The 21,131-nt window shown below is 40.2% G+C and overlaps 1 protein-coding gene across 3 annotated transcripts in view; it reads left to right on the forward strand.

Moving 5' to 3' along the window:
• The window catches only part of CREB5 (cAMP responsive element binding protein 5), a 1,721,100-nt gene that overhangs the window by 1,656,946 nt on the left and 43,023 nt on the right, over positions 1–21,131 (forward strand). For all 3 annotated transcript variants that reach the window (XM_044066812.1, XM_044066813.1, XM_044066816.1), the window contains one exon: positions 12,127–12,354. In XM_044066812.1, coding sequence (XP_043922747.1) covers positions 12,127–12,354 — 228 coding nt within the window. The remainder of the gene's footprint in view (positions 1–12,126; positions 12,355–21,131) is intronic.

Here is a 21,131-nt window from a genome sequence, read left to right on the forward strand (position 1 = left end):
AGGCCCTTTTATAGGATGTCCACATCATTAGGAGTTTCATTTATGGCTCCTAGTTTGCAGTCATCTGCGAACTTTGTTAGCCAAAGACCTTCTGTGTTAGCCTGTACTTCAGAAAAGTAGATACCAAACAGGAGAGGACCCAGGACTGAACCTTGTGGTACTGCACTTGTCACTGGTCTGAAGTCAGATTTGGAGTCTGCTACTTTCACAGTGTGGGTTCTGTCAGTGAGCCAGTTGGCAATCCATCTTGTGACATAGGGATTTATACCTAGTTTAGTGAGTTTATCTAAAATTCCAGAGTGGAGGATGGTGTCAAAAGCCTTAGCGAGATCTAGATAGGCTGTGTGAACCACCTTACCCTCATCTACAGCTTTGGTGACTGCTTCATTGAAGTCAGTCAGGTTTAGGAGACATGATCTGCCTTTTACAAACCCGAACTGGGTGGGATCCAGAGTTTGGAGATTACCAATGTCTTTGTTTATAAGTTCCATGATGATACGTTCCATGGCCTTGCAGACCAGGCTCGTTAGGCTAATGGGGCGATAGTTCCTGGGGTCTCTGGTGGCTCCTCCTTTGTGGAGTGGGATAACTGTCACTGGGCACCATTCAGTGGGCACAAAGCCTGAGGTGAGGCTATGACTGAACATGGTGCTTAGGTGGGGTGCCAGTTCATTCTGTAGTCCATGTAAAACGCAGCCTGGGATGTTGTCAGGTCCCATGGATGCTGTGTTCTTGGCTTTGGAGAGTGTGTTTTTTACCTGTGCAGTCGTGATTACAGGAACTTTGCATTCTTCCAGTATAGAGATGGGCCCTTTAGGGGTGAGGGGGGGTTAAAGTTAGCACTGAACCTATCTGTGAGGATGTTGGCAATATCAATTGGTTCTGTATATTTAGTGCCATTGTGCTGTAACTCAGAGCAGATCTGAGTGTTGCCTTTAAGATTCTTGACATAGCTATAGAATGCTTTGTGGTTCTCTTTAGAATAAGTGGCGATTTTGTTTTCATAACTAGCTTTGGAGGATTTTATGTGGGATCTCAGCTTCTTACTTAGGCTGACCAGGGAGTTCAGGATTTTACTCTTTTTTGCAACAGTTTCTTTCTTCTGTTGTAGAGTTTGTTTATGGCAGGGGACCACCAGATTAGCTTCCTTTTTTGGAGGATAGCATCTTGGTTCCGTTAGGGATAGCACGATCCATGCACTCGTGTAAGAGCTTATAAAGTGCATTTGTGTATGATTCAGGAGTCATACCTCTATTGTCCGTCTGCATGGGTGTCGTATAGTTTGCCACTGCTGTCTTAAGAAGCATGAAGTTGGCTTTGGAGAAATTTTTTACGGTGGTTTCCCTAATGGAGGGTGGGTGTGGGATGTGGATGTCTAGGCTGATTAGCTTGTGGTCGGATCTGACCAACAAGGAATTGACCTCTGGTGTGGAACACCGGTCACCCATGTTGGTAATGACCAGGTCTAGGATATTGCTGCCCCTGGTGAGGGTGTGGATAAGTTAATCCAAGGCATTGAAATTTAGGAATTCCAGAAAACGTTGAGCAAAAGAGTTGGTACATGAGTAGTTTTCCCAGTTAATGGTGGGGTAGTTGAAATCGCCCATTATTAGGGTGTTGGGTTGCATCCTAATATTTTCCAGTGTATCAAGAAATGAGGAGTGGGAATCCTGGGGCATGGTGGGAGATCTGTAGCAAGTTACAATTTGGATTGCAGTCTTGCCCAGAGTTAGTTGCACTTGGATAATCTCGGATGCATTATGCTGAGCAACTAGCCTGGAGGTGTGGATATCCTTAATGAATATGGACACGCCTCCACCATTAGTGTTTCTGCCCAGGTTAGGTGGCCAAAAGGTGTGGTACGAATTATAGCCTGGTAATGCAGGGGTGCTGTCTGGAGCCTTTAACCAGATGTTGATGTTCTCCATTTTAAGGAGTGCCTCGAGTGAATGCATTTTGTGGTTTAGACTTCTAGCACTGAGTAGCATTACCCTCAGATTTTGCTTGCTTGTACCTGTTATGATGGTGAATTTGTCATTTGAACCTTGCCTAAAAAGGGCACTAAAGGAGTGGCAAGAGACTTAGCCACTATCTGGAATCCCAAGGGCGACAGGTGCAGGCCATCTCTGGCAAAGCATTGTGGTCTGTCGATCATGTCATCCCAGGAGACAGATAGTGGATCTCCTAAGAATGACAGCAGAAGCTTAGCCAATTGTTGAAGTCAATCATTTTGTCCTTGTACTGTGGTATCATTCTGGGTGATGGCAGGATGCTACTCAGGGCTAGGGTCATACCTGCCTGGGCTACAAGATCGGAGAGCTCCTCCATGTCTCTTTTCATGTAGTCCAGGGAGGTACGTCTCAGGTCATTCACACCAACATGGACAATGACAGAGTCATATTTGTACTTGTTGTGGAGTGACCTGAGTGCGTGCATTATGTGGCAGATCCCGGCACCCAACAGGCAGCTGACAGTAACTTTCTCCTTGTTTAGACTGTTGAGTGGAACTTCAGTGTGCCTGACTATAGAGTCACCTATGACTAGAGTGTTGGGTATGTTGTTATGCCTTATGGGCTGTGGTTGAGTGGCACACTGAGTTTGTGGGCTATGTGTCATTTGGGTTGTGTTTGGGGGTGGAGGTTGCATGCGTTTCTGCTTTGGAGGTCTCTGTTGCTTGAGCAGATTTTTATTGAGAGCCTCTGCGAATGTAGGTGTATGTTTTGTGTTGCTGTGTGTGTTTTGGTGGTGTAGGTTTTGAGGGACTATGTGATGAGTGTGGTGTGGTGCAAGTGTTTACCTTCTCCTCTTGACTGTCTAGTCCAGTCTTGGGTGAAGAGAGCTTTGCTTCCAGTTTGGCTATATAAGTGCATCTCTCACAGGTTGTAGTGTTGGGTGGTAGAAGGGGAGAATTGTCTGTGTACATGAGGCAATTGCTGCATTGCCCCAAGATGCCCAAATTCATCAGGTAGACAGGAGAAAACACTGGGAGGTGACCCTTAGATATGCCTGGACAGTTTTCCTCTAGAAACTCCTCCTCTAGAAGAATTTGACTGGGAAACCTCTTGCTCTGATGGAACAACACTATCCACTGTGCCAGCTGCATATATTGAAGTAATAAACTTATATGTAATGCAAAAAGTCACTATTTCTGGCCATGTCCATCTCAACCACGTTCTTACCTTCTCTCCAGAATCACAAAACTTTACCCCTAGAATGTCTGATGTAAGACTCATTTTGACTAAATTCAAAATATCTAAATATTTCATCAGAAGCTCATTTAGTCTAAAAGATATTTAGAGTAATCGCTTTTTATAGAAAAGTGCAGTAAGCACTGTGGTTAAAGTGTTACGTTGGTATGAATTATAAGACAAATTATTCTAATGCACCATTTGTGTATTACTTATAACCATCTACAAGTTTTTACATCAGCAATGATTCACAGTGGATGGTGTTTTCTGTTGTCTGTGGTTATGCAACCATGGAATTAGTATATTAAGTAAGGGGTGGGGAATGAAACAGCTCACATCCTACCTGTAAAAAAATAAAATAAAATAAAAACTTTTGGAGGAATATTTGTGTATAAGAAGTTTTATTATTTATTGACATTTGTTGACCGGGAAAGTCCATTGGGTCAGAAACCCATTTTCAGTGGAGGCCCGGGGAAAATAGCTCCACAGTAAATTACAAAGAATTACACGGTATTGTAAAAACATAATAATCAAGGATACGTGTATAAAAACAGAGATATGCAATACAGTACAATACAAAGTTACATTACTAATCTTTTAGTGCCACAAACATAACATAACACATTAATAAATGATACATGAATCTTAGCAGAGATATGCAATACAGCATAGTACATGGTTTACATTTATAATCTTTAAGCATTACATTGCATTGGTATGAAGTTGCATGTGCAGCACTGCAAGGTTATGCAATAGTACCATATGTAGCGTGAGTCTGAGAACAACTGCTTAATGAACACAAGGCTGAAATATTTTAGGACTTGCTGTGATGGAGGCTCTAAATAAAAATCTGCCTAAGCAGCAGAGACCTCCAAAGCAGACACCCAAGCAACCGCTACCCCAAAACAAAACACGTGCAACACATAGCTCACAAAGCCAGTGTGCCGAACAGTCACAGCCCTTAAGGCTAAACAACACACCTGATACACTTGTAATAGGTGACTCTATCGTCAGGCACACTGACATCCCACTCACCAGGCTGAACAAGGAGAAGGTCACGGTGAGCTGCCTGTCGGGCGCTAGGATCCGCCACATAACACAAGCACTCAGGTCACTCCACGGCAAGTACAAATATGACTCAGTCATTGTCCATGCAGGTGTAAATGACCTGAGACGTACCTCCCTGGACTACATGAAAAGAGACATAGAGGAGCTCTCTGGGCATGTAGCCCAGGCCGGTATGACCCTGACCTTGAGTAGCATCTTACCCTCACCAAGAATGATGCCACAGTATGAAGACAAGATTATCAATTTCAACAATTGGCTTAAGTATTGGTGTCATTCAAAGGGGATCCAATGCCTGTCAGCCTGGGATGACATGCTCGACAAGCCATGATGCTTCGCTAGGGACGGCTTGCACCTGTCACCCCTGGGCTTTCGGATATTGGCAAAGGCTCTTGCTACCCCCATAGTGCCTATTTTAGGCAAGGCTCAAAAGACAAACCCACCTCCATAGGTATCACAAGGGATAAGAAACTAAGAGTAATGCTACTCAATGCCAGAAGTCTAAACCTCAAGATGCACGCACTCAAAACTCTCCTTAGCATGGAGAACATCGATATCTGCACAGTAACAGAAACCTGGTTCAAGGCTCTCGAGAGCACCCCAGCACTACCAGGTTATACCTCATACCATGCTTTTCGGCCCCAAAACTTGGACCGAACCACAAAAGGAGGGGGAGTATAAATATTCGTCAAAGATACCCACACCTCCAGGTTGGTGGCACAGCACGAAGCATCAGAGACTATCCATGTGCAACTAACAGTGGGTAAAACTGCCTTCCAGTTTATAGCCTGCTACAGACCACCCTCCCAAACCCAGGAACTCCACTCGGCCTTCCTGAGAACACTGGAAAATATGAAGGTCTCTCCAAACACCATTATATTGGGTGACTTCAACTACCCAAACATAGACTGGGAGCATTACTCTAGCTCCAACACCCTAGCCCAAAGGTTCCTAGAATTTATAAACTCTAATGCTATGGAACAACTTGTTACCACTCCCACAAGAGGGGAAAACATACTGGACCTGATCATCACCAACATGGGGACTCTATGCTCCAGACCAGAAGTGTATCCCTCACTGGTAAAGTCAGACCATAAACTAATCTCACTGGATATTCACATCCCGACCCCACCCCATGCCCAGAAAACCACAGTGAAAAACTTCTCTAAAGCAAATTTCACACTCCTCAAAACCAAGGTGGAATCCTTCAAAGCCCCCGGGCCTGTGGATAATACGGCCCAGACCGCAAAATCCTTTATAAACGCATTCTATGAACACCTTCAGGAATGCATGGATCATGCAATCCCAAATAAAACCAAGACCCAATCCTCCAAAGGCAGATGTCCTGTCTGGTGGACCCCAGCCATAAACAAACTATACAATAGAAGGAGGACGCTACTACATGATAGAGCAAAATCCCAAAAAGGGAAGGCATCTCTGATCAGTATTAGCAAAAACCTACGGGCACTCATAAAATCGTCTAAGGCCAGCTTCGAGAGAAAAATTGCACAGGACACTAAGGATAATCACAAGGCTTTCTTTAGTTATGTTAGGAACCTGGGTGGGAATTCCCAGATATGCTCAGAATTAGTCCAAAATGACAAAAATACACCAAACCCACAGACATTGCCAACATCCTAGCTGACAGGTTCAGCGCAAACTTCTCCCCCCCCCCAGCAAAAGGGCTAATATCTATCCCAGCAGAGTGCTGCCCCCCTGACATCTCAGATGCTCTGGTAAGAGCTGCCCTCTCCAAAGCAAGAAACACAGCATCAATGGGACCAGACGGTGTCCCGGCTGCGCCCTACATGAACTCCAAGAAGAGCTAAACCCAAACCTAAAACTACTGTTCAATCTCAGCCTTACTACAGGATATGTACCCAAAGAGTGGCGTACAGCAACAGTGGTCCCTCTCCACAAAGGTGGTGCCTCAACGGATCCTGGAAACTATCGCCCCATAAGTCTCACTAGCTTGGTCTGCAAAGCTATGGAAAGGATCATCATGGACCTTATAAGTAAAGATATTGGGGACCTGCAGACACTGGATCCTACCCAGTTCGGCTTTGTTAAGGGAAGATCCTGCCTCTTGAACCTGGTCGATTTCTTTGAAACAGTCACCAAGGCCATTGACAAGGGGAAGGTGGTCCACACAGCCTACCTGGACCTCGCAAAAGCCTTTGATACAATACCCCACTTGGGCATTATAGATAAGCTCACCAGCTTAAATGTAAACCCCTATGTCACTAGATGGGTTGCAAACTGGCTCAAGGACAGAACCCACATGGTTAGAATAGCTGGAGCCATGTCAGACTCCAAACCAGTTACAAGTGGCGTCCCACAAGGCTCAGTCCTGGGATCTCTCTTGTTCGGTATATATTTCTTGGAGGTACAGGCCAACATGGAAGGACTGTGGCTGACCAAGTTCGCAGATGACTGCAAACTGGGCGCCATAATAGACTCTCCAGCCGACACAAGCATTCTCCAAAAGGGCCTCATAGAAACAGACAACTGGTGCCAGAGCCATGGCCTCAAGCTAAACGCCAAAAAGTGTATAGTCATCCCCTTTGACAAAAACAAAGTGCCCACAAATTACCACATAGATGGTAATCCATTAAGTACCAGAAGAAGTAATTAGGGACCTGGGACCCAAGTTGATAGCAATCTCTCATTTGACAACCACGTGGCCAAAGTGGTTAGAAAAACATTTTATATAGCCCACCTAATCATGAAGGGATTCACATCTAGATCAGGGGAGGTCATCGTGCCTCTTTACTCATCCCTCATCAGGCCCATAATTGAGTGCAATGCCCCTTTTGGAATGTACCTTACCAGACACCTGCAGCAACTGGAAAGACCCCAAAAGTACCTCACCAAGAGGATCAAGGGGCTCAAACAGATGCCGTATGCTGCCCGGTTAAAGAAACTCCAGCTCTACTCAGTGGCATACCGCCTGCTCAGAGGCGATCTGTGCCTGACGTATAAAGCCATGTCCAACCCGGAATTAATGGACATGCTGCACCTCAGAAAATCCAAATCCCATCGAGCAACGCTCGAGGGACTTGAACCTCAGCACTGAAATAAATAGGACATGCTGGAGGGACAGATTCATAACCCTGAGGCTTCCTTCACTCTGGAATAAAATCCCAGTCAAGGTTAGGCAGAGTCCCTCATTGACTCTCTTCAAGAGGAATCTTGATGAGTGGATGGGAGATCGTAGGTTTACCCCGGGTATCACTTCTGTGTCACTGTTAGACAGAGGCACAGTATACTAACCTTGAAAAAGGGCATAGCAAAATTAATTTAATATGGGTGACGAAAGCCATACACACTCTGGCTAGGCTTATAAATGCCCTAGGGCAGATAGCCTAGTATGAACCTATGAACCTATAATAGGAATTAGTTGAGGGACAGCTTTAAGGGGGCTTGTTTGACAGAGGCAGGAAGGATTGTTTAGGTAGTGCGATTTTAGTGCTGATTTAAAGGTTTGTATGCTATCATTTTGAGTTATTTGTGAGGGTAATGCATTCCAATGTTTAGCAATGCTATGGGAGTACAGACATTCTCCAGTTCTTTTGTTGGGTTTGGTTACTGTTAACAGCTGTTTGCTTGAGTATCTTAGTGTTCTCAGAGGAGTATACATTTGTAAGATGGAGCAGAGAGCAGAGCAAGAGTTGGGTTTGAAAATTAGTTTGTGGGCTAACGTTAGTTGGATATATTGGACACGGTGGGAAAACTCGAGCCAGTTCAGTTGTCTAATAGCATGGCGATGGTGTGTGTGGTAGGACTTTCCTGAGGCAAATTTAACTATTTTAAAATCACAAGATTCTAGTTTATTGCTAAGTGTTGAGTGGAGGTTAGTAAAAATGGCACTAGCATATAGGAGGAAAGGGATGAGTAAGGTACTGGCAAGTTTTGTTTTGGTATGGTTGTCCAGGTAAAGTTTATGATGATAACGTTTGCCTAATTTAAAGTGTGTTTTCTTTATTGCATTGAGAATGTGTGGCTCAAAAATAAGTTTGTCATCTATTGTCTGCTGGTTTTGAAGAGAATAGTAACAGTTTAGATTTTGGGGGTTTAACAGGAGCTGTGCAGAGAATAGTAACAGTTTAGATTTTGGGGGTTTAACAGGAGCTGTGCAGAGAATAGTAACAGTTTAGATTTTGGGGGTTTAACAGGAGCTGTGCAGAGAATAGTAACAGTTTAGATTTTGGGGGTTTAACAGGAGCTGTGCATAGAATAGTAACAGTTTAGATTTTGGGGGTTTAATAGGAGCTGTGCAGAGAATAGTAACAGTTTAGATTTTGGGGGTTTCACAGGAGCTGTGCAGAGAATAGTAACAGTTTAGATTTTGGGGGTTTAACAGGAGCTGTGCAGAGAATAGTAACAGTTTAGATTTTGGGGGTTTAACAGGAGCTGTGCAGAGAATAGTAACAGTTTAGATTTTGGGGGTTTAACAGGAGCTGTGCAGAGAATAGTAACAGTTTAGATTTTGGGGGTTTAACAGGAGCTGTGCAGAGAATAGTAATAGTTTAGATTTTGGGGGTTTAACAGGAGCTGTGCAGAGAATAGTAACAGTTTAGATTTTGGGGGTTTAACAGGAGCTGTGCAGAGAATAGTAACAGTTTAGATTTTGGGGGTTTAACAGGAGCTATGCAGAGAATAGTAACAGTTTAGATTTTGGGGGGTTTAACAGGAGCTGTGCAGAGAATAGTAACAGTTTAGATTTTGGGGGGTTTAACAGGAGCTGTGCAGAGAATAGTAACAGTTTAGATTTTGGGGGTTTAACAGGAGCTGTGCATTATTTAGCCAGGATTCAATTGATGTGAAAGCATTTTGTGTAACTGTAAGGAGGTCTAAGAAATTGTTAGAGGTGGATATTATTGTGGAATCATCGGCATATTTGGATGAGTTTACCTAGTTGGGTAGCTTTGTGCAGGTCGTTGATGAAGGTATTAAAGAGTAGTGGCCCTAATATGGATCCTTGTGAGACTCCTATGCTGTTAGCTTGATAGTCAGATTGTACATTATGCCATCTGACTGATTGTTTCCTGTTGTTAAGGGAGGAAGTAAACCAGCTGAGTTCATTAGTGGAGCATCCTAGTTTTGATAGTTGGTTTAGTAGTTTAGTATGGGATACTGTGTTGAAAACCGTAGGTCCAGTAAAATTTCTGAGGTAGGATGGCCAGCATCCAAGGCTTTGTGAGTAGCATCAGTAAATGCGAGCAGACCTGTGATGGTGCTATGTCCTGGATGGAATACATGCTGGGTGGGGGCAAACAGAGCATTCTCAGAGAGGTGTTTAAGTAATTGTGTATGAACACATTTTTCTAAGATTTTTGATAAAGGAGAAAGTAGAGAAATAGCACAGAAGTTTGTGAGATCATTAGAATTTCCCCCTTTGTGTAATGGTGTAATAACAGATTTTTTCTACAACTGGGAGACATAGCATTCTGGCACAGAGTGATTATAAGTATGCTGACTGGATATGTGATAGAACTTGCTGCTAGTTGTAGCTATTCTGGGGGAAGATTATCTGCGGAAAGGGAGCAGGGTTTCAGTTTGTTTAGGAGTTTGAGTATGAAAGAGGTGGGTACAGGCTGAATATTAAATGAGGGAGACGAGGGAGTACTAGTTGAGTTGTCTAAGGAAAAGGATCTGTTATTAATAAGTCGGGAATTAGTGGAATATTGTGAGTTTGGAATTGAGTCTGGCGATGAGTCTTTGGTTAACTTTTGAATGGTGGAAATAAAATGGGTATTGAATTCATGGCAAATTTGTTGCGGAGTCTTATTGGATGCAGGGGATGAGTTTTGTATTTAGATGAAATCTGATTTGATTAAATGTGTTTTGGATTAAATTTTAGATGTTTGGGTACAGATGAAAATATTCTTAGATGGAATATAATATACCCATATAGATAGATAAATAGATCTGTGTGTGTGTGTGTGTGTGTGTGTGTGTGTGTGTGTGTGTGTGTGTGTGTGTGTGTGTGTGTGTGTGTGTGTGTGTGTGTCTGCATGCGTGTGTGTCTGGTGGGGAGTGTATAGTACTAGATTTGCTTCAGTGACATGTCAGAATTACATAAGGTCAGTCTCAAATATCAATGTGCATCAAATCATTGGATTTCAAAATTTTAGAAGTTCATTTAATCAACCTATGTTAAATAAACTGAATCTAGACAGTAATAGCATTAGCTAGCACTCATTTGATATTGGTAACATGCAAACACGTATTACAAAGCTTATGTGTACACATAACTGAATTTGCTAAAATTGTATGATTTCTCTCTGGTTCTGTTACTTCACTTATAATTCTATATAATTATTTCTCTTCATAACTGGAATATGTCAGGCTTATGCATGTGTAGTAATCCATATATGCCCATGTGTCCACCAGAATTTGTACTGGGCTTTGACACTTACATCGAGAGTTTACATGTCGTAAATAAATATAACATGAGCCATTCTGATGTGACATGAATATATTGCATGTTCATAATATACTCCCTGTACCTCCTTATGCAAACTGCTTTAACCTTGTATTAAACTTTGACTGTACCTGCTTTAAATTTATATAGGAAGTAAATTATCTACATTTAACTTAAAATCCACCTGTTTCTATCTTATGTGTTAGAACAACATGGATTTGTCTTTTAGCCATACATGTACTGTAATTCTAGTCACTCTTATTAAATAGCTTGAAATAAACCTTTCTGATACTGAGTCAGCAGAATAACAGCAGGAGTGCGCTATGAGCAAGGTGTAGCACCTTGTTTGGTTTATGTTAGGTGCAGAATTCTCTAGCACAAATAAAACTGTTCCTAGGTATTACCATTTAAACACCAAGCATACATTACCATATAAAGAAATGATTCAGCCTTTATGTGCATTTCTATGACCATTCATGTGAGAAATGTGCATCCCTAGACTGGAATGACATCTTGGAATGAAATATACTAAAGGCCATGCTTACTAAACAAAAATCTGAAAGACCCAAATTGTGATGCATCTCGTGGGAGAGGGAGAGAGTGAGTGAAGGATTCTCTTGACCCAAGACTATGCTTAGCAGTAAGCTAGCAGGCATTGAACGATTGACCTTCTGATCTCGTTTGCCCCTCATGCAACAAGTTTTGCCAAAATAAACCCTAATGGCTGGGAATTGTGCTAATTTATTTTCTCTTTTTATCTGCCTCTGTTTGTGTTTTCCTTAGCTGCTTACTACAAGGGTATATTTTTGTTTTCTTTAGCTCTCGGCATAAGTTTTTTGTATTAATATTTGTTTTACAGAACAGCCAGAGTAGTGGCAGGAAAATCTACAACTGCTATGCATCAACATTTTAGTGTGTCTTCTTTCTTTCATACTTTTTTTCCTCTGTTTCCCTCTTTTTCAACTACATCTCTCTCAATCTCTCTCTCTCGGTATATGTATATATACAGATATATATATATATATATATATATATATATATATATATATATATATAGGAAGAAATAATTTTAAGTATGTGGTATTGCTGTTCTGAGGAGATTCCGTGCCACCCAGCTTTTTATTTTCTTTCTTTGCTATTTTTTGTGTGTATATTAACACTGTACAATTAAAATATGTTGCGTCTTACACAAGTCTGGAAGTCGTGTTTGCCGAATTTGTATATATTGTGGGTTTATTAGTAAGAAATAAATTGTCACCGCCAATGTAGCAATGAAATCAGAAAGGTAGTTCATCACTGATGACATAGCCTAAATGTGATTAAGTCATCACACTGGAAAAAGTGCCGCAACTCACGACTATCTGTCCACAGTCTATTACTTATGTGAATTTGTGTTACACTTCCTTCACAATGCGTTGTTGTGCTGATTCATGTTTTCCTTTCAAGGTTTCACCAGCAGCACAGCAGATGCAACCCACTCAAACATTACAGTCGCCACAGCCTGCAGGTGGTCGTCGAAGGAGGGTGGTGGATGAAGACCCTGATGAAAGGCGGCGGAAATTTCTGGAACGGAACAGAGCAGCTGCCACACGTTGCAGACAGAAGAGGAAAGTGTGGGTGATGTCACTTGAAAAGAAAGCGGAAGAGCTCACTCAGACTAACATGCAGCTTCAGGTAAGTCGTAATTCCAGTGGCAACAAAAGCACTGTTCGTGCCAATTCACTTCCTGCAGGTTCAGCACACTAAAGCAGAGGCTTGAAAAGTCATGATGACTCACACATCACCACATGATAAATGTGATATTATTGCTACAAGACCAACTGCAGTTGTCTGAGAAACAGTTTTAAAATAGGACCTCGAAATTTAACACAATGGCTACAGTTAACATTTTTAAGGCTAATGTAAACCAGCCATTTGTTTGTGTGTGAAACTAGATTGCTGGCTTTTTTGTGTGTTCCAAGAAACAGTGTTAAAAGCTGGCAACATTTGCAGTGTTTTGTTTGCTCAAATGAGTATTAGCCTTCAGTGCTTCAGGTGTTGAGATGACAGGTCCACATAGAAAGCTATCTGACCATGCCATTGAAATGGATGAATCATCATAAGCGTTGCAAGGTAGCAGGACTCTTGTAAAGAAGATCCTGTTAAAAGTCAGGTTGTATTAATAATGGGACATTTAGAAGCATATCTGGAAAGTTATTATACAAATGTAACCAAAATATGGAGTTCTTTCCAATGGTCATTTGATTTCAGTGCATAGTTCCTGAATCTTTGAGGAACTGAAAATACAGGGAACCTGATGTTGTACTGGATTTGTCATTTCAATGAACTTGCACCTACTGCTGGTATAACATTTCTACAACAGCATATGACCACAGACAAAAGTTATGATTTCTAACTTATATACAATACCATCTCACATGTTGCATGTCTTTTGTGTCACCTGATCGGCCTATTTAAAAAAAAGGTCTTGTACCTGCAGTCCCACAATACATGCAGCTCATTCTGCAATTCAAGCATTGTACATTTCCAGCCCCCTAAAGCACTAGGCTGCGTTTTTCAAGGTATCACAGTAGAACTGTACAAATCCTGTAGGGTGCAGGTAATGATGATATTACATAACAGGGAAATATATCAGCTTAGCGGTTACATTAGTAGTCCTCCTGAAGAAGTTATTACCCAGTAATTGCAGACGGCGGAGAGTTCTTTCCCTTCTTTTTGCTCATCTAATAATTTTGCACTGTTTGTTCTTTTGTACTACTGTTTGTCTGTTCATTTATTGGTCTGTTTATTTGTCTGCCTGTTTGAATGCTTGCTTGATTGTTTATTGAGCTATGTATTCATTTATCTGATTATTTTTATTTCTTTGCTTTTGTTTGTTAGCGAGGATGTTCTGATTATGCAGTGTCCATTTTCAGTAGAGGTTATGTAGAAAAGCGCCAACAAGAAATAACAGTAAATGAGCAAAATCTACAGATCTACAAATCATTAGACCCATTATAGAATACAATGCCCCGTTTGGTATGTACCTCTCAAGACATCTACAACAACTGGAAAGGCCACAGAAATACCTCACTAAAAGAATCACAGGCCTAAAGCAGATGCCCTACGCTGACCGCCTTAAAAAACTCCAGCTATACTCTTGTCACATATCGTCTACTCAGAGGCGATCTTTGCTTAACATACAAGGCCATGTCAAACCCAGAGCTGTTGGACATGCTACACTTAAAGAAATCCCAATCCCTCAGAGCCACACGCTCCAAGGATCTAAACCTTGTCATCACAATAAACAAAACATGCTGGAGGGATAGGTTCCTGACCAAGAGACTCCCCAGACTCTGGAATAGATTGCCCATACATGTCAAGCAGAGTGCCTCTTTGGTCCTCTTCAAAAGGAACCTTGACGATTGGATGGGAGAAAGGAAATTCACCCCGGGGATCACGCCAGTTGCCCTGCTAGACAGGGGTCCAGGGAAGTAAATAGCATGGGAAGAAATAGCCAGGGAATTGTTATGGCTAGGCTTGTATAGGCCCTAGGGCTGATAGCCTAGTACCAACCTATGAACCAACCTATGAACAGCATACATTGTACAGAAAGAAGTGTGTGTACGGCAAAGTGTTGCAAAACGAAGTAAGGTTTTCATGCAAGATAGTAGAAGAATGCTATATACATTGTACACATTTGTAAGCTTTGCACAAGAACAATACGACTAACCAGTATGTGTGAGGCGTATTACAGAACTAGGAAGAGTGAGTGAGGTAAGGAGGTAGGCAGTGGTAGGAAATGAAGGTAAAAAGGCAGACATATGAGAAAGCGAGAGTTGAAATAAATATGAAAAGTTCACACAAGGAGCACTGAATCAGTAGTTTGACATATTATGTAATAGCAAAAAGTATAATCATCATATGGGTGTATAATCTTTCATTAGCAGACCATACCGACTTTCCTCAGGAAAGATAGACCATACTCCACAAATAATGTAGGACAGTCTAGAAGTCTTAGGACACTGGCAAGAATGTATGATGTAGTCACAACAGTAGGATCACATTATTTTGGTTTATATTGTATTTTTTTCAGTTAGTTAGCTACTTAATTAGTTTGACTAGGAATGCATAACAAGATAAATTTCATTAATTGAGAGGTCTGGGAAAAAAAACATACTGGCAACAAATACAAGTATTTCGTCAAGAATTATGGAGAATTTCAAGTTTACAAAAATAGGATTTTTATATAATTTTCCAATAACAGTGGGAGTAAATACAAATAATGACTCCCATTTTGGACAATATTAACTATTACAAGAAAAAAATAATGACAAGAAAGAGAACCTAAATTTTCAAAATGTTATTTGCCTCTTCAGGAAGTCCATGATACAGAAATTGAAGTAATGAATTGGCCAAAAAATCTAATTCTGGCCAAAGTAACAGCAATTTTGGAAATACATAACAATGGTGCCACATCAAATGAATGAATGAATGAAAGATGCTATGTTTTATAATTGAATAAATATATTTATGGAGAATTTGTATTTATTGTAAATAATCATTTAATAGTTAAATAATTAGTAAAATTATTTTATATAAAAAGTGTTGTGTTATAATGTTGAAAAAGAAATGCAAACAGTACCATGAGCTGTACCACAAAATTACTTCCAAATATGCATGCTTGTTTTTCTGGGTTTGTGTGTGTTTGTGTGTGTGTGTGTGTGTGTGTGACTTTGATTTTATAACCTATAAAAATGTGAAAAAAAGGATTTATGCCTCAGACTTAGCAATTTACAGATCTGTATCTCTGTAATGTCAAAGTTTGTGATAAGAGGATGGAGTTACTAAAATGCGAATACAAGATTGTATCACATTAATTACGCTATTAAGGAAAATTAGGAGGGTAGCCTAATGGTTCAGGTGTTTCCCTTAGAAGCCAAAGGTGCAGGGTTTGAGTCTCACAAGGGATAATTGGCTAGGCTTAAAATGGCTCGCAAGGGCAATTAGCCTATTATTTTGTAACAGGATGCATTCATTTTCTGGAAAATGTGGTTGATATAATTAAGAAGTTTTCCTTATTTTGCGCTTGGGTCAAGTAATGTTCATGATTTTACTAACAAGTGTGCTTAATACTTATAGCAATTCCTGCATGTTACTGGCTAACCTAGTGTACTCTAGGGAAAGGGTGTGTTTGGATGAGAAGATTATTTTATTCAAGAGAAATATCTGCTGTGGTAAATGTTCAGAGGTTATGCAGAAGCAGGATCCAAAGAGTATCTTAATAGTTTCAAGTGTAAAGTTATTTATAATTTTAAGTGCATTATTGAGGGTGTGGTGAACTGTTTAACTTGCCTTTGTTTAATCTATTATGTGGCTGAGATAGCTAGAAATGCTAAAACATTTAAAAATTAATCAGTGGGATGTCTAAGCCCTTTGTAACATTTGTATAGATACAGTAATCCCACATTCCACAGTATATATATATTCTGCTTTGACATGAGTATTAATATGAAGCAATTGCTTGCAAAGGAAGAAGTCTTTCAATGTAATAGTTTTTCCAGTAGTATGAATAGTAAATCTATGTAAAAGTGTTTTTGAGCATTAATTTATTTGATTGTGTAATTGTTCATAAATTATACTGATAGCTATTTAATTCAAATTATAGCAATATATTGTATTTGAGTTTGGATCATGGTGACATTTACTCATGCCTTGCACAGTTTGGTTGTGATGGTAAACCCCAGGTGACCAAACTTCAAGGCCAGGCAAAAGCAAATCCCAGAATAACCCACTGGCTTGCGGATATTATATCACAGCTTCTGTTTTTTTTGCCTTTATAATAAAAATAGCTCCTTGAGTTGTTTTAATAAATAAAAACTACAAAAAAGATCCAGCAAAATTTGTACTCACTTTAATAAAAAGGCTCTGGGATTCCTTATGTCACATAGGATGGTGGGAGTTGTGGTGGCCTAAGTGCAGTTTCAGAAGCTGGCTAAACCGCATGGCAAAATACTTAGAAAATTCACTTTAGCAGTCATTGCCAGTCTAAAGTCTGTACTCAATAGTATGGACCATTAACGTGGATATACTGTTTTAGGGTATAAAGTTTATTTATCTACTTATTTACCTATCTATCTGTCTATCTATCGGTCTGTCTATCCTTGTTGACCAGGTTAATCCCACTAGTGTAGGCTAGAGCCTATTTTCAGGGGGTACCCAAGGTGTTACTTGTACTACTGAGGGAAGTTTGGCCACAGAATCCAGGAACTTCCTCTTCTGTTTTTGATGGGTACTGTGGGATCTTTTACATCCACCTGAGCTCCCACCAAGCAGATACTAACTTGGTTTAGCATCTCCTCTGAAGGATGAAACTCCATATTTATGCTGGCAGTGGTACTGCAGACATTAGATGATGTAAAGCCAAAATTCTTGCAATACCAGTTGCAGTATATGCAGACTGAGTAAAGCTGTGTTGGACACGAGGAGGACTACATGCATGCAAGGTAGGGCACTTGTGTAAGTTATTACCTTTGTGCACAGGGATTGATTCAAAACACATTTGTTTTAAAAATTCAGAGCTTGCTAATGTAACACAGCCCCCTAGCATGTCACCTTTATAGTTTCATGCCTTCTACTACATTTATAACAGAAAAGCTAGTATCACTTCTGATGTATAGGTGGCACCATAAGGATGTCACACTCAGATGCTCACAGCAAGCTTAGCGGTCATCAGACTATACCAGGAACAGGTAATGAGGTTCATTTACATTGTATGCAATGATGTCATACTTGCTGGGATTTAGTATCTGGATAACATTGCGGGGTAGCAAAAGTCCTCTGCTATGATATGCCAATCTTTTTCAAATCTGGTGCAAAGTTTAAATGATAAAATATTAAAGAAGTCATCAAAGTTCTATACTGGGTCGTGCTTGCACTTTTACAGTGGTCCTTGGCCGCTTCTTGTTGTCATAACTAACATTTTTTTCTTTGTTGTGGAAAGCATGGAAGTAGTTTACAGGAAGGAACAATAATATAGTTTGATAATTTGTGACAATAAGGGACCCACTTTTGACTATTATGTTTGATTGTTAATGTTTGCTGCAGGTTTCATATTCATAAAGTTGTCACTGTTGAGATCACTGATTTTCGGGTTGCCAGTATTCGATTTGTATGCATTCGTACTGCCTGCTGTTGCATCTGTTGCAGTTGTGCTATGGACAATACAGCATGTGCATACTTGCACATATAAACTGCTCTGTCTGCTTGGCTTAACATATCACATGCGCTTTACACAACAGTCAGTAACAGTAATGGCTGATGTAGAGTGACTGTGCTGCAAAACATTTTACAACTTAATGTACTTTATTTAACTGGGCATACAGGAACATCAGACCTTCCTCCCGCTCTCTCCTTCACCACATAAATACTTCCCCCTTTTCACTCAAGACAGTCACAAATCTTTCCCCTATTAACCTCCTCTTCCTGATGTGTGTATATTTTTTTCTTTCGGCTTTTCCCGGTTAGGGGTCGCCACAGCGGAACTCCGGTCTGCTAATGATTGGCAATCAATTTTTATGGTGCTGGGGTGCCAGCCTGATGCCCAACCTTCAACGAAGGCATGCCCATTTACGCACATCTTTCGAATGCCACTTGACCGTGGGGAGGACATGCAGACTCCACACAGAAGGCGCTCCAGCTGAGAATCGAATGGGAGAACCTCTTGCTGTGAGGCAACAATGCTACCGCTGCACCACCGCAGCTCAGTGTAAAATAGCATGCCTTTACTAGCTTTCAATAGTTCTGTAGAAAATTTACTATCTTTTACAAAGGTATTGTTTCTTTACTATGGTTCATAGTGTAGTACAACATTCATTATGCACTATAAATGCCTTCACTAGTCTGTCTACTCTTACTTTAAGATATTTAGCAAACGTTTGCCAACCTTGCATTGATTAATCCTATAGCTATTTTTTATCTTTGATTGATTTGTTGTTTTCTTAATGTCAATTACTGTCTAATGAATTCATGAAAGGGCCTAGTGCAAGCTGCACGGCTCGCACTAAAATGCCCTACTGCCATGACGAGCTAATTTGCAATTCAGAGACATGTTAGCCAGCATGAGGTAAGACCTCATTACAAGCTAATTTGCATGCCACTGTATCGTAGTTACTGTCATGACATGCGAATCAGTAAATATCAAGAAGGTGTTGTAAGACATCAGAATATCAACGCTTCAGCTCCTAAGAACGTGTAGTCAGGGAAATAAAATGGAAGACACTGTCAGCATCCAGAGTGAAGTTTTGTACTTTTACATTATGTGAGGATTTAGTTTTATTTACTTGTTTATACTTTGTTGATTGGGTTAATCCCACTATGCCAGTTGCCTCTTTTTTTGGAAGATCCAAGGTGGTATTCATATTGACTACTGTTTTTTTTCTGATATATAGAAGCACCGCTGATATCTATTATGTATTACGTATCAGTAAGTCAATTACCTGGGCATGCATTTTTATGTTCTGCCACCATGTTCCACCAGAGTCTTGTAAAACATTTGAACGTACCTCCTCTGAAGTCATCTTCAGATGTTATTCTTGATGTACTTACAGATACAACAGTAGCTGTTAAACAGTTAAAGGTTAATCCAGTTGGGCTAAAAGCATCTTGTTTAACAATAGGCCAGCAGTGCACTTCCAGAGTACAGAGCTGACCTGTGTGATAGCAGTAATAAGCAAATACAAAGCAAGGCTGAGATCACGCTGAAGAAAGTGTGCCCACCAAAACTGGTACCTGTGTTTTATTTATGTAGTTTTCCTGTTGGATGTAATGCTAATTCTTGAGACACTGATAATTTACTTATTTAATAAAGACATTTTTAGAGTTAAAAGGCCATTTGGTTATAAGAACTTGTTGGCGTGTTCATCCCAGTGTTGCTGATTGCCTTGGTTTTCTGATACAGTATTTCCCGCACATCTAGTAGTGACAGGGAAATCACATGCTTTATGTTGTTTTGAAACAGCAGAAAAAGACCAGTGCAAAGATAGGCTGTATCAGCCAGATACTTTTAACATTACACAAAGAGACAGATGGACGGACACTACCTTTAAGTGATACAAAAGTGTAGTCAGATTAGCAACTCAATTGTCCCTTGGGGCAATAAAAGAAAAGCAAAAGGAAACATAAGGGAAAAGCTTCATGAATCTTCAGTCTTTCTTTACTTATATTAAAACTTTAATCAGACTGTCTTTCCATTATAGGAAAGGACAAGTTGCAGAGAGATTTATTTATTTATATGAGTGTTTGTTTGTTTGCTTATTTATCTATTTGTTAATGGGTTGTTGGACTATTCAAACAACCCTTTTAAGCCACTATTCAGGAACTGTACAGAGCAAAAGTACAAAAACACTCCTGTTGTTTGGAAACACAATACAGCAAATATACAAGAGCAGTCAAAGTTGCATGATTACAGAAATAACATTGCAGACATTTAAGGTGATATTTAAACTTGAATTGTTGCAACACTGATAAAATATTCACCTATGTAGCCAGGGACTTAACACTAGTTAAACTTTCACACGTGTAACCTAGGAAATAAAATGCTAAGCAGAGGTATGGAGAAATAACTTCCTAAATATGATTTATAAATACAAGACACACATATTATAGTGTAATATATACACATAAGCAATAGAATAATGGGGCCTCAGATAAGATGGACATGTTGATTTAATTATTCACACATGTCCATATTCAAAATGTATAAAATGTGAACATTGTGCAGTAGAAGTTCCAGAACACATCTCAATGTCACATTAACAGTTAGCAGGTCTGCAGTGAGCATTGTTGTACTTAATCTATGTATTGTCTTTGAAGCATAAACATTTGACCTCAGTCATGAGTTCTTATAGTCGTTTTAAAATCATTTACTGTTCTTTAATTTCTGATTGCTTGAGTAATTTTATTCTATACGACAAAACCTATACTGGGGAAGTTTCACTCAAATGTAGTGATGCTAAACAAGGAGTAGAATTGATGAGTTCAGGAGCATTGTTTCTGAGACAGAGTAGATGCACATTTTTAAGAAGATGAGGGCAGCACTTGCACCTTAGGATTTTGAAAAGCAGTATGTTTAACAGGAGAGGTATTCTACTCATTATGGCAAGACAGGGAAATTCTGTTTAATAATAACATCACAGTGCTGGGTTCTGGGGTCTGCAGGCAGAACAAAGTGGCATATTCTGCTGAATACAGTTTGTAGTATGTGTTTATTATATAACTCAGAATGTTACAAAGGGTAGTATACATTCAGTGACCCCCATAGTTTAAAGTGATAAAGCCCTTACTGTATCCCAGATGTCCCTTGGAGATGAGGGAGTGGCCAGTTTCAGCTCACCTATCCTTGGGGGAGGAAGGCAGCCTAAAGGCTCACTGCAATGTAGAGCATATGCTCACAGACAACACCATGCTGCAAG

Source organism: Protopterus annectens, chromosome 3.part1, assembly GCF_019279795.1.
Source record: "Protopterus annectens isolate FY-2018-M chromosome 3.part1, PAN1.0, whole genome shotgun sequence".
In the NCBI taxonomy this organism is placed as follows: domain Eukaryota; kingdom Metazoa; phylum Chordata; order Ceratodontiformes; family Protopteridae; genus Protopterus; species Protopterus annectens.